Source organism: Mesoplodon densirostris, chromosome 7 (genome assembly GCF_025265405.1).
Source record: "Mesoplodon densirostris isolate mMesDen1 chromosome 7, mMesDen1 primary haplotype, whole genome shotgun sequence".
Classification (NCBI taxonomy): domain Eukaryota; kingdom Metazoa; phylum Chordata; class Mammalia; order Artiodactyla; family Ziphiidae; genus Mesoplodon; species Mesoplodon densirostris.
Window position 1 is genome coordinate 93886021 of NC_082667.1, and position 13145 is coordinate 93899165.

Consider the following 13145-nt stretch of genomic DNA (forward strand, 5'->3'; position numbering starts at 1 on the left):
TTTGATGAGATATCAGTTTAGATATTCTCTAAACTGACTTGGCAGGATTTTTGCTAAAACTGGTCTATGTAGGCCCAGTGAGGACAGAGAGCCAAAGTAGAGGCATAGTCAAGAAGACGGCTCAGAGGAGCCTGACTGAAGATTGGTCAAGGAGAGAGTCTTTGTCAAGTCCTATTGCTTGAATTAAATGTTAAGGATTCAAGGTATCAGAATTGAATGATGGGAGATAACATTAAATAAAGTGTAGACAGACTTCCATAAAAATGTGTTTCCTACGGGCATAGACTTCTGTGAAGGGTTAGCATGGTAGATCACAGTAGCTCTGAGAGGTGGGACCTCTAAAGCTTCCCTGATGCTGTGCTGTCAGATTGATTTAATTTTATTTAACAAACATAAATAGTGCTTATTAAGTGCCAGGTTCTGTTCTAAATGCTTTGCAAATGTTACCTTACTTAGTCCTCAAAACAGCTCTATAAAGTGGTTATACTACTGTTATTCACTCTTTACAGATGAGGAAGTAGAGGCACAGAGGAGTTAAAAAAATTTGCTCAAGGTCACATAATGAGTAAATGGTAGGACTTGGATTTCAACCCAGGCCGTCTTGGCTCCAGAGTCTGCATTCTTAGTCACTGTTAGGTTGCATCCTAGGCTTTTGCCTACCAGGAATTTACTTCTCATTATTCTGGGCTTTTCTTTATTCTCTCCATGATTAAGTAAGAATTCTTCTTCTGGATTTAGTCACTCTCTGGAATTTGTTCAGACTGAAGTCAGGACTGAGGAGTATGTTTAGCTTGAGGTCTCCTATAAATCACAAGGTTATTCGTAAACAACTTTTCTCGTGGCCTTTCACCTTAGAATGAGAATGTGTTTATTGGTAAAAACACATTCCCTATCTGTTCCACATTCCCTGTCTGTATAGAATAACATCGGTGACCCTTTCTAATCAAAGGTTCGCTACTTTTCTTTTTTTTTCCCACCAGTAACCTTGGTAGCATTCCTTCTTCTTCTTCTTTTTTTTTTTTTTAAACAAATGCTCCATTTATAGGGAATGAATGGTAATTCTTTGATAAAGGCTTTGGGAAATTGGCTTCCAGATAATACACAATTGGCACCAAAACTTTCTTAAAGGGGCAAATCTGCTTTGGAAGCAGAGCAGATCTAATCCCTAAAATACTTCTTTAGTAGTCTCTTTAAATTCTGCTTAAATTTGTCAAGCTGGTATTTTAAAAGGTTCTGGTTAATATAGCATTAGCAGCAAAGTTATGTAAATACATGTGGAAACTCTTGAGTATTCCATGGTATTGTACCTTCAATTTATGATTTTTTTTTAAACTTTTAATTACAGATCTGTCTATGGCAGTACAGAAATTTTCCCAGTCACTGCAAGATTTCCAGTTTGAATGTATTGGTGATGCTGAAACAGATGATGAAATTAGTATTGGTGAGTTGTGATATTTTTCAATATTCTAAGTAATAATTTTAAAAGTCTTACTTCAGATAATGACTTGATTGAAATCAAACATATTCACACACCCAAATACCAAATATGTCAAATATTCTGACTTTGATAAAAGCATAAGGGCGATTTTTTTGGTTTCTGTGGAGGAGAGTATTATGAATTGTTTTAAAATTGAGCTCTGTGGTTTTTTCCATAAGGAAATTACTTTACCATTCTATAATTCAGCTCAGCCCTTTGAGAAGATGTGGATAACACTGTTTTCCTTTGCCTCAAAGTGAATCATTCATTCAGACAGATACATATTGGTCATCTGCCAATGTACAAGGTACTGGTTTAAGAATTAGCTTACTTTTTTAAAAAACTTAATACTGATTTCTCTTTTAACTTCAGTATTTGTTTATAAAGAAAAAAAAATCAGTCAGGATGTATTAACCAGTATTAGTGTAGGACACAGAACATTCCTGGGGATCAGGAGACTTGAGCCCTCATCTGATTTTGCCACAGATATTTAGCAATCTGACCCTGGTGGAGGTATACCCCTTCCTGAATCAGATGGTTTCATTTCCCATAAGTGAAGAGGTTGGGTTATGTGGTCTCAAGTTTCATCTGTATCTGAGTTTTTACTGTTTGAAGATCAGATTCATGTAGCATTCTTTTCCCCACATTTTAACAATCCCTACTTGCCAGTTTGTAGACATGAGGTCCGTTTGTAGGCTGGTTTAGAGTCACGCAATCAGAAGACTGTATAAAATATGTGCGTACATTTTAGAGAATAATATACCAAGTGTACTTACCTTCCAGGTAAAAATAGAATATTACAAGCATTTAGAATAGTGACTCCCAAACTTAAATGTGTATATGATACACCTGGAGATCTCATTAAGTGCAGACTATGAGTGGAGTGTGTGATTCTGTGTTTCTAACACACTTGAAGGTGATGTCAGTGTCAGTAGTCCACGGACCTCTCTTTGAGTAGCAGGGCTTTGGAATCCCTGACATGCCTCTCCACAATCATATTCCTCTCCTTCCTCTGCCTGTTCTTTTTCTTATATAGTTTTGTCAGTTATGTATGTATTTCTAAAAAATACATTTTTATTGTTTTCGAAAACCTAAAGTATCAGGTCCAAACCTAGCTGTGAAAGGAAAGAGCTCTCAGGAGAAGATAAGCCGAATGAGTTTCCGATTCATTGTGCAGCTTTAGCTTGTTACATTCACAAAAGTTCCGTCTGGAGAAATCACGTGCACAGCCCTCACACAAGCTGTTTCTGGTGTGGGGTTCGTGTTGTGCAGTCGTCACATGGCCCGGCTGGCCTCTTTCAGAGGAGCTGTGCCGCTGTGCCAGGTGGTTGCTTGATTTGTCTGCTCCTTTAGGAGTGTTAGGTATGCTGAGGGAGTGTGGAGGTGGCTGGTTTTGGGATCGTGAGGGGCTCTATACGCCCTCAGGTCTGTGGGGAGAGGCGGCTGAGCCTGACTTGGCTGAGGTGTAGGTAAGTAGGGAGCCCCTAGGAAGGAGGGAGAGGGCTGCCACATGGGCCTCAGGCAGTGTGACTTCCTCCTCTTTACAGGACACATGCGGAAGGCCAGCATCAGTGATCACGTGACTCTGACAGCTGGAACAGTTGTCATCCTGTGTGCCATTTCATGACGTTTGTGTCATAAATGTCTAGCCCCCAACATTGGCTTTGGAATACATCTCACCAGACAAAAGCCTTGGTTATATTACTAAAATAACAAAATAGTAGCATTATTATTTAGAAGAAAGAAAGAACAACCACATACTCACATAACAGCAGTTATTTTCACTTAGTAATGAGACTGTAAAATCCAAGAAGGCAGAAGCCAGATCTTTTTCTTTTTTTTCTTTCAATCATTTCATTTTAGCACCTGACCCAGGGTCTGACTCATGGTAAACCTTCGGTTAAATTGTTGTATAAATGATATAATTTTCCTTATAAACTTATCTTTTTCACTTATGTGTATCTTTTTCTAATATAATTAATATAGTTTTACTACATATAACTACATATTGTATATAATTTGTTACTTCTCCTTTATAAAGAGGATCCTAGCAAATACTTCTGGGTTTTTATAGATATTGTAATTTTTAATAATTTTATGATTTTAAAATATTCCATAGGTTCATGTACATGAATTTATGAAATAATCTCTTTGGTACACTCAGACTGCTTCTAGTTGGTCTTTTACGTTTTAACAGTGCAATAAATATATTTCTGCATATTTCACAATTTCCTTTAAGCTTCTTACTTAAAATTCGTTCTTGAAGCTACACGGAGTAATGGCAGAGGTTATCGTTTTTAATCATTATGCTCTTTGACCTTGCAGGTAGATGGATGGTAGGCGATTTCCCCCCGTTGTGGTTAACTTGATATCTCAACTTTGCTCTGTTTCTCTCTTTGACTTTGTCTAGGTGGATGTTACTGTTGCGGCTCTTGCAGATTAGATTGGAAAGGTGTGAATTGATCAGTATGTGAAAGCTTATGATAGGCACTGAATATTAAGTTCTAATGCTTTCAGGGCTTTGAGGAATTAAATCCAGGGTTGGGGAGTGGAGGGTGAATACTATATAGGGGTAGATGTTATGGCTCACTACTTTTAAATCAGGAGACTTATTTAACTCCTATTGGGAATTTGATTTAAACACCAATGCTTTGTTAGGAAAACCTAACTTAGAGGACAGAGATTTATAAACAAAAATTATTTCTGTAACAACTAATGTAAAAATATAGATATATTCCCATATCCTCACCATCCAGCACTTTTTATCCTTTTACTGAGCCCCCAAATGCACTGTAAATAGTTAAAAATAACTATGTGTATAATAAAGAAATAGTAGAAGACTTTGAATAATCATTCCAAACATGGAGGAATTGTGAGGTTAACGCAAGCTGTTGTACCAAGGACAGTGATCTAAGAATGTATCCCTGAGAATAATGGGTAAGGCTGGCGTGGATGGAGTGCAAGAACTATCCTTACCTACCTTCATTAGCTTCAGTTCCACAGGGGAAGATACAAAGTTTCAGCTGTCTTTAAACCAATAAAGACCTACTGTATAGCACAGGGAACTCTGCTCAATGTTATGTGGCAGCCTAGATTGGAGTTTGAGGGAGAATGGATACATGTATATGTTCCCCTGAGTTGCTTTGCTGAGCCCCTGAAACTATCACAGCATTGTTAATTGGCTATACTCCAATATAAAATGAAAAGTTAAAAAAAAATAGCTTGTTGAAGCCCCAGTTTCAGCTTCTTCTTTATTCCTCTGATTTAATAAAAGAGGAATGAAGTAGGGACAGCTGTGACTCTTAGCACTGAATAATAGCCATAATACTCTCAGCCAGAGTAGCCTTGAGACTTAACATTGAGGTAACCACTGAAGATGATGACTTACAAAAAAAGCTCATCTTTTATGAGGGAGCAGTGTCAGTGCAAAATAACTTGTAAAGTCAAGGCATTAGCAAACTTTCTGCATATAAGTTATGGTGGTGGGAGGGGGGTGGAAGATGAGTAAGATGTCTGTTTTCAGTGTGCTTACGGTGGAATAGGGCAAAAAACAGATTTTGAGCAAAGTAAGGAAAAGAGGGTTCTGTTACTATATCAGTGTGATGACTCAACTTGTGCAAGCTGTTTCGGGAGTTTGTTAGGAACGTAAGCCTGTGTCTGTCCTGTAAATCGGCCCCACTCTTCAGCTGTCCCCATCTGCTCCCACCCTTCTGGCCTTGTGCTTGCCGGGTTGTTTGCTTGTTTTTTGGTGCCAGTGAGACAGTGCTGGCTTGGAAGGAAGCAAAATGGGATTAGTTGTCTGGGACCCAGTGGGGAATGCCTGTGGCTCAGGGAGCAGGTCAGTTGTTTCCAGAACTGAAGTTCCAAGCAGGGCAGCATCCTGTACTCTCCTTTGAGCACCTCGTTTCCATCCTACAGCAGCAAGAGGCCGTTGCTCCTCCCTCCTCTAAGGATGATTGAGCTGCCTGTGAACTTTTGATTGCTTCCTTTTATCTGCCTGCCACAGCGCTGGCCCAGTGGGAGGCCATCCAACTTAACTTACCACAGCTGTTCTAACTGCCCACTTTTTATACTACTTCATTTTTCTGGACTGAGTAAAGACATTGTGTTAGGAGTAAGTTAGGAATTGAGTGGCTGGACGCTTGGGGGTTAGAAATTGGTGATGGAGGGGAAAAGAATGCTTACAAACTGGTATAAGATTCAGGCCTCCTCAAATAATAAATTTATATGGGTAGACTGGAAACAAAATGTACCGTTGTTTAACCATAATTATACAAAAGACAATACCTACTGCATTAATCCTGGTATGTGTGTGGGAATTGCTAATGTCATGTGACCATAAGCCCTAAAACCTTACTAGTAGGAAATAAAAAACTATCTCTACAGAAAATAAAACACTATTCTTTTGAAAACTCTTTACAGTAGTTCATTCGAACAAGTAGAAGCTCAAAGATATTACTGTGAATCTGTCTGAGGCTGTGGTTTTTGTTATGCATATTTAGTGCCTATAATTTGAAATCACTTTTAACCAAGTCTTAAAAAAAAGTCTACATTATCCTGTGTGCCACAACTAAAGATCCTGTGTGCTGCAACTAAGACCTGGTACAGCCAAATAAATAGATATTTAAAAAAGGAGGGTAAGTGAGACAATAATAATAAGTAGATTTGTGGAGAAACACTCTCAGTGATTTTCATAATTTTTAACACTAAAGAACACAATTTTTCTTAGAACAGATAATGTAAATGTATGTTCGTCATTTGCTTTCTAAGATCATGGCTTTGGAATCAGACGGAAGTTAAAATCTCAGCTTCACCACACACTAGTCAAGTAATTTCAGATAATTAACTTCCCTAAGCTTCAGGTTCATCATTGGAAAAGTATGAGAATAGCCTACTTCATAGGATTCATGTAACAGTTAAACAAGAGGAGGCAGAGAAGGAATATAGAGCCTGGCACACACTAATTGCTCAGTGCTCATTGCTGTGCTTTAAAGGTTTTTTTTTTTTTTTTTTTTTTTTTTTTAAGCTTAAGCTCGTCTCTTTCTGTCACTTGTGACCTCATGTATGGAGAAGTGAAAATAAATTATATGGAGTTTATGTAAATACACCTGTCAGTTATTGACTATCCTTGCATGTATTTTTATAATATTGCTTTTTTTCTGTTGAGGTATAGTTGATTTATGATATTATATTAGTTTTAGGTGTATGACATAGTGATTAAAAATTTTTATATACTCCAGTTATTATAAAATACTGGCTATATTCCCTGTGCTGTACAATATATCCTTGTAGCTTATTTACATAGTAGTTTATACTTCTTATGAATATTGCTTTTTGTTTAGAAATTTTAATAAACTTGTCTAGTGGAAAAAAAAGTCTACATTAAAAACAAAATCAGATAGTGTTAGTCACGCTGAACCGGTGCCAATAAAAATATTAGTCATTAATATGAGGCAAAGCTCATTCATTCTATGTAATCTTGGAAACCATTGGAAAGTCCAGTTGTGGTTTTCCATAAATAGCTTGGCTAGTGATGTTGTGTGATGGCCTATTGTAGTGCTCAGGAAAGTCTTGGACAATGTGAACTTTGCACTCAAGAGATTAAACATTTACCAAGAAGGAGAGTCAGTTTGCTAGTAAATATTCTAGGTGGGGACTTATTCCTTTAGACATACCTAAACAGAAAATTCCTATGGTAGAGACAGGCTACATACAAGCACTTGTCAACTAAGGTTATGGCTCCCAACTCTGAGTGGATAAATGGGTCCATGAAGTAGGTCATTCAGATCAAAATATATTTCATAATATTGATAATTGTACAGATAGTTCTGACTTAACTCATGTATTTGTGTTCAGGTATTTACTCTGTTTTGAATACAGATATGCACACATAGCAATAACAATGGTTAGTGCTTAATAGTTCTTAGAATGAAGAGCATGTTACATCTTTTTTTTTAAACCCTTACAAATCTTATGTGTACAGATTGACGGATGGTAACTCAAACCGAACCAAGTTTTGTATACTGCATTGGCTGGAATGTGCCTTATGTTTTGAATTCTTTTCTGTTCTTTTGGAAAATATGTTGAAAGGTGAGACTATAGGAAATTAATTTAAAATAGTGACATTTTAACTCACAGGGACTTTATTGAATCTTCCTGAGCAAACAGTGCTTTGCCCAGGTGCAAATATTTGTTGTTAGATTACCTCTCTGAAGCTGGGTGTGCATCAGTGTAATACAGTGGTTAAGTGAAATTGCCTAGACAGAAGCCTGAGAGTGACCACTGATGCTTGCTCAGAGGGTGTGAAGTAGAAGACATTTTTCAAGGGAGTGGTTGAAAAATTTTTTTCATTTTCTTTGTTAGAGGAATTACTGGGGGAAAGTGCATAAATCTTTTACCAAATAAATTCATTCACTTCAAGGATGAATCTGTTAGGTCTAATGGAAAGGTAGTATTTGATCCAGTTTTCCAAGTGATAAATAAGAATATGGTCTAGTGTGAGAAGTATGGCAAACAGTTTGCTTTGTGTGTTTTGAAGGGATTCCTTTATAGAATAGAAATACTTTGAGAGATAGTAACCTGTATTTCAGGTTAAAAAGAACTAATATATTTATACACCCCAGGAAATGCACTTAAACAATCATAAATTATTTTAGCTAAGAAAAAAACACACCTATTTTCTTCAAGTTAAACTAATAAAATTCAACTATTAAGCTATTAAATTGAAAATGCTTCTGTAAAGATTTTCTTCAGAATTCAGTTATGAGCTACAGATACTCATCCATACAGATCACTACTACCATTTGTCTGATGATATTAGGATGCATAAGGTAGAGTGTGGCCATGAGACTCTTCTTGGGCATCTCTTAGGAAAAAGTTAGCAAACCAGACACAATGCCATTACCAACCACAACTGAACTCTTGAAAAAAAAGACCTGTGGTTTTATTAAATTCTAGGAAACAAATTACCTTCTCATTTGCTGAATCAAAAGAAAATCCATCCGTTATTACGAATCCTCATTACAACCCACTTAAATGTGGTTATATAAATCAGGAAGTCCTCTATTAAAGTGGAACATTTCCAAATGCCTAAATTGTTTATATAAATAACATTTTCTTTTGAACTCTGTAGAGGAAGCATATTTGACTTTTTATGGCTCTCAGTTGGACAGTTGAATTATTGTTTTCCATTTTCTTTTACCACCCTTATTTTTGCACCCACACAGAAACCACCCACAATTAAGGATTGAAACAGCTGGGAAAGTTGCACATTTCAGGTGGAGTTCCTCTCTTTAAAAAAACACACCACTTGAGAGATATGTTTTCATCATATTATCTCTGTATTTTAAAGAACTTTATTTGATTTAATTTGAAGTTCAAAGGTTTAGATTGTTTTTCCAGAATCTGAAGTTAAAAAAAAAAATTCAGAAACTTATCATGTTAAAAGTCACATCTCAAAGAAAAAAATTTGCCTTTTAATTTATCGATATACGTTAATCCCCTGAAACCCCTTTCTGTCTTTTGTGATTTGTTTTGCTGAACAAAAAGTGGCTGTCTTTTTCAGAGAAATCAGTCTCTTATCTCCTCCAGTAAATTATATGCTGTCTGAGGTCAGAAAGTTTTCTCACATTTCTATTCCTGCAAAATTCTTTAGCACCTTATTTGTAGCAGAAGCTTAGTAAATATCTGTTGCATAGATAGTCCCCCTGGAAAACCTAGTAAACGTTTCTAGAAACAAATCACTTTAAGGTGCATAAATAAAATTTTAGAGTCATATATTAAAAAATAAAATGTAAATATTTGGGTACATCTAGAATGATTCTTTTCAGTATGGTAATAAACTAAATTTTGAGAGGGAAAATAGTTCATATATAGTCATCCCTCGATATCCACAGCAGATTGGTTTCAGGAGCTTTCATGGATACCAAAATCCTTAGATGCTCAAGTCCCTTATGTAAAGTGGTGTGGTATTTGCATATAACCTACACAGTCCTCTTGTATATACTTTAAATCATCTCTAGCTTACTTATAATACCTAATGCAATATAAATGCTATGTAAATAGTTATAAGTATGATATAAGTGCTATATAAATAGTTGCCAGCATGTGGAAAATTCAAGTTTTGCTTTTTGAAACTTTCTGGAATTTTTTTTCCCAAGTATTTTTAATTCACAGTTGGTTGAATCTGAGGATGCAGAACTGGATACAGAGAGCCAACTGTATTTATATATAAATACACAAACACAGACACACACATATATATGCCATTGCATTATATGCCATTGCATATAATTGAGAATGATTTAGAACAAGTATCTTAATATTTGTAAATGTTTCAAACCAGAGCTAAATATTGTAATATTCTTTAGTTTATTATTCAATGTTTATTGACTATTTGTTAGGTGACAAGCTCTGTGCCAGTCCCCAGGGACCTGGTGGTGAAAAGAGTAGTCAAAGCTTTTGCCCTCATGGAGTGTACAGACTAAAGAATAAGATGGTAGCAATATCCTTCCTTCAGGGATAACATGCCTTAAAAAAGGCTTATTTCAGGGTGAGTGGATAGAGAGTGAAAAGAGAACTTTTATCTATGGTTAGTGACTTATAAGAGCTCAAAAACATTCAACAAAATGATTAGACAATGAAATAAATGCTCTGGCCCAATATAACTTGGGTTGCAGGAATATACAGTTGATTCTCATTATCCACAGATTCTGTATTTGCAAATTTGCTTCCTCTACAATTTGTTGGTGTCCCCCAAATCAGTACTCCTGGCACTTTTGTGGTCATTCGTGGTCATCTGTAGAGAGGTGAAAAAGTTGAGTCGTCTGACTCATGGAGAATCTACTGTATAAAATATGGTGCATTTTATAGGTGCATGAGGCAGCCTTGACTCATTGAAGGCGAATACGATAGATTTTTTGCTCTTCTATAAGAGCAATAGGCTAAAGTGTATTAAAGAGGAAAATTCAGTTGGGGCTTTGTTATTATGCAAAAAATTATGACAAAAATGTCATCAAGAGTATGCCATGCTTCAGGCTTAAATTTATAAACTAACCATATGATTCCAATTTTACCAACGCCATTCTATTCATACCTAAAATAAAAGAGATGTACTCCAACTGTGGTTCTGTGGGTCAATGTAAGTGTATTAAAACAAACAAATAAACAAACCAGGTATCCATAGGTTACATTATAAAATCAAGCTACCCATGCCCCATTTTCTCCTGGGCACAAACCCAGAGAAATGGCCAAGTTCCACCTTGTAAGAAAATCTCATCTGGGGCAGCCTTCTTCCAAAGGCAGTCAGAGTAATCTTTTTAAAATGCAAAGATGATGTCATTTCTCTGATTAATGCCCTGAAATGGCTTCTCATTGTCTTCAGGTTGAAATTCCACATCCCTATTATGGCCTATTAGGTCTTGTCTACCTGCCCATAACCTTCACACATGCCATTTTTTGTTGTTGTTGTTAGATGGAGGTGAAAGTGTGGAAAATTTTATTATCATTCAGTTTTAAAAGCTTTATACCTGTGGTACACCAAGGGGAAGGGGTTCTTAAAGAAGTGACTCTTTGGGTCTGGTCCCTGGTTTAGGAGTTGTGGAGCTTTGGTATGTGTTTGTTAAGTGCTTTAAGAATTCGCGACCTTGGTCCCGGGCGGGTAAGGTTGTGCCACTTTCTTCTTCCTGGAGGATAAAAAGAGGACGTTGAGGTTGATGATAACAATTTTGGTGTCTGGGATGGTGAGAAGATTTATTAGAGGCTCCAAGACTCCAGCCTGGACAAGCTGGATCAACTGGTCCACGGTGCCCCCAGTTGTGAAGTTAGCCACTGTCCAGACAGCCTCTTACTGGGCTTTAAATTCTCCATTTTCTGGAACAGCCACCAAGGGAGGCAGCGCACTGCAAGCTATCAGATGCGGGGCCCCGCAGCCACATCACTTAGGGCCCAGGATGCCTCCTTCTGGATGGAGGAATGGGGGTATGTGAGGAGCTGGGGCCACACAGCCACGATGGCCGCGTCCAGGGCCAGCTGGGTCTGGTGGTCCGTCCCCGTGACACAATGTTCCCCACTGTGCAGAGAGAGGGGGTCAAGACATTGAGTTCTGAGCTGCTCATGAGTCAACCAGCCTGGGTAGGACCCCTGTGTCCACCACTTGGCTGATATGTGCATCGCAGCCATCGGTGAGGTAGGACAGGGCCCAGCAGCTGTCCGAGAGGACCTCTCCGTCTGGGTGCCATAGTGGGTGGAAGAGGGTGGGCAACATCTGCTTCACTGTGTGATCAGAAGGGTACGGGTTCTTGTTCCAGCACAGGTTGGACAAGGTCCACGCGATGTTGCACAGGAATGTGACTGGTATACTTGATGAAACCAGGGTCAGCAGATGTGGAATGGCATCACTTGAGATAATGTTGTCTCTGAATTCTGGTCCATCATCTGTTATGTTACCAAGGGCCCACACTGCCTGTTCACACACAGTCATATGAGTGGAAGACAGGAGCTCAACCAAGGGCTGGATGGCCGCTCCTTCCACAACGGCGCGAGTCAGCTCTGAAGTCCCTGAGGCAATGTTGGTCAGAGCCCAGGCTGCCTCGAGCTGCAAACGGGGATGAAGGGATGACTTCAGGAACAGAAACATGTTTTATTGCATATTGGTAAATATTAGGTATCAGAAAGGTAAGCCGTGGCCCATGTGTGTGGTAGGTGCATAGTTTCTACCTTTGTTGGTTAATTTCCTGCTTTGTTTAATAGAGTTCATCCACCCATGTTGAATATCATGTAAATTCTGCATCCACTTTGAAAACAGCTTTTGAAGATAGTACTGTGTCACAGTTGTCTTTTTGGTGTGGAGTAGTTTCTATCTTTGTATTGGGGAGCTGCATTTCTTTAGTTCTAGGATAATTCATGTACCTTCTTTATGTACATGTGGAGGTGGGAAGATGAGAAGTTGCACAAGCTGTTGTTTTTTTTGCTTGTCTGTTTTGTTTTTTTGAATTATCAGAAAGAGCTACTTCTGACAGAAATGTTGGCCTGGTTTCATAGAATTGCAAGTTTAGTATTGTAGAGTAGAAAGAGACCTTGGAGAACATGGGAGCTAAATCTGTCATTTTGATTTAGATGCAGGTGAAATGATTTTCTAAAGTCACACAAGTATTAGAACCTTGATCACCTGGCTCCTGGGTCAGAACTTTGAGTTTACTTGTTCATTCATTCAATAAAGCACTTGTGATTTGTTAGACACCGTTGGGTGCTGAAGACACATCATGTGCAAAACAGAAAAAAAAAAAAAATCCCCACCCTAATGGTTTTGCCATTAGTCAGAGGAGTTAGACGATAAAATACATAACTTCATTTTATATTATTAGACCATAAGTGCTATAGAGATACAAAAAGAAGGGAGATTAGTTAAAATTTTTCTTTAGTATTTTTAATATACAGATATCTAATTTCAAAAGAGTGGTATTACTGTAAACTGCTTATAAAATGAACCTCATTTTACCCTCCATTCCCTGTGTGATCAATCAAATTTATATGACTATGTAAACATCGACCTATTTCTGGATTTGAAACCATTTGGTGCAAAAGGTGTAAAGGTATCTTCTTAGCTGGAGTACAAGGATTGGGAGCCACAGAATATCGCAGAGGGCTTGCCACTTAGTCTCAAGTTTAC

General features: G+C 37.7%; 1 protein-coding gene and 1 pseudogene across 1 annotated transcript in view; one reads left to right on the forward strand and one right to left on the reverse strand.

The window, feature by feature from the left end:
* Nucleotides 1-13145, forward strand: part of ARHGAP42 (Rho GTPase activating protein 42) — a 290695-nt gene that overhangs the window by 68581 nt on the left and 208969 nt on the right. Inside the window, exon 2 of the mRNA XM_060103053.1 lies at nt 1346-1441. Coding sequence (XP_059959036.1) covers nt 1346-1441 — 96 coding nt within the window. The remainder of the gene's footprint in view (nt 1-1345; nt 1442-13145) is intronic.
* Nucleotides 11032-12113, reverse strand: LOC132493230 (importin subunit alpha-8-like; annotated as a pseudogene).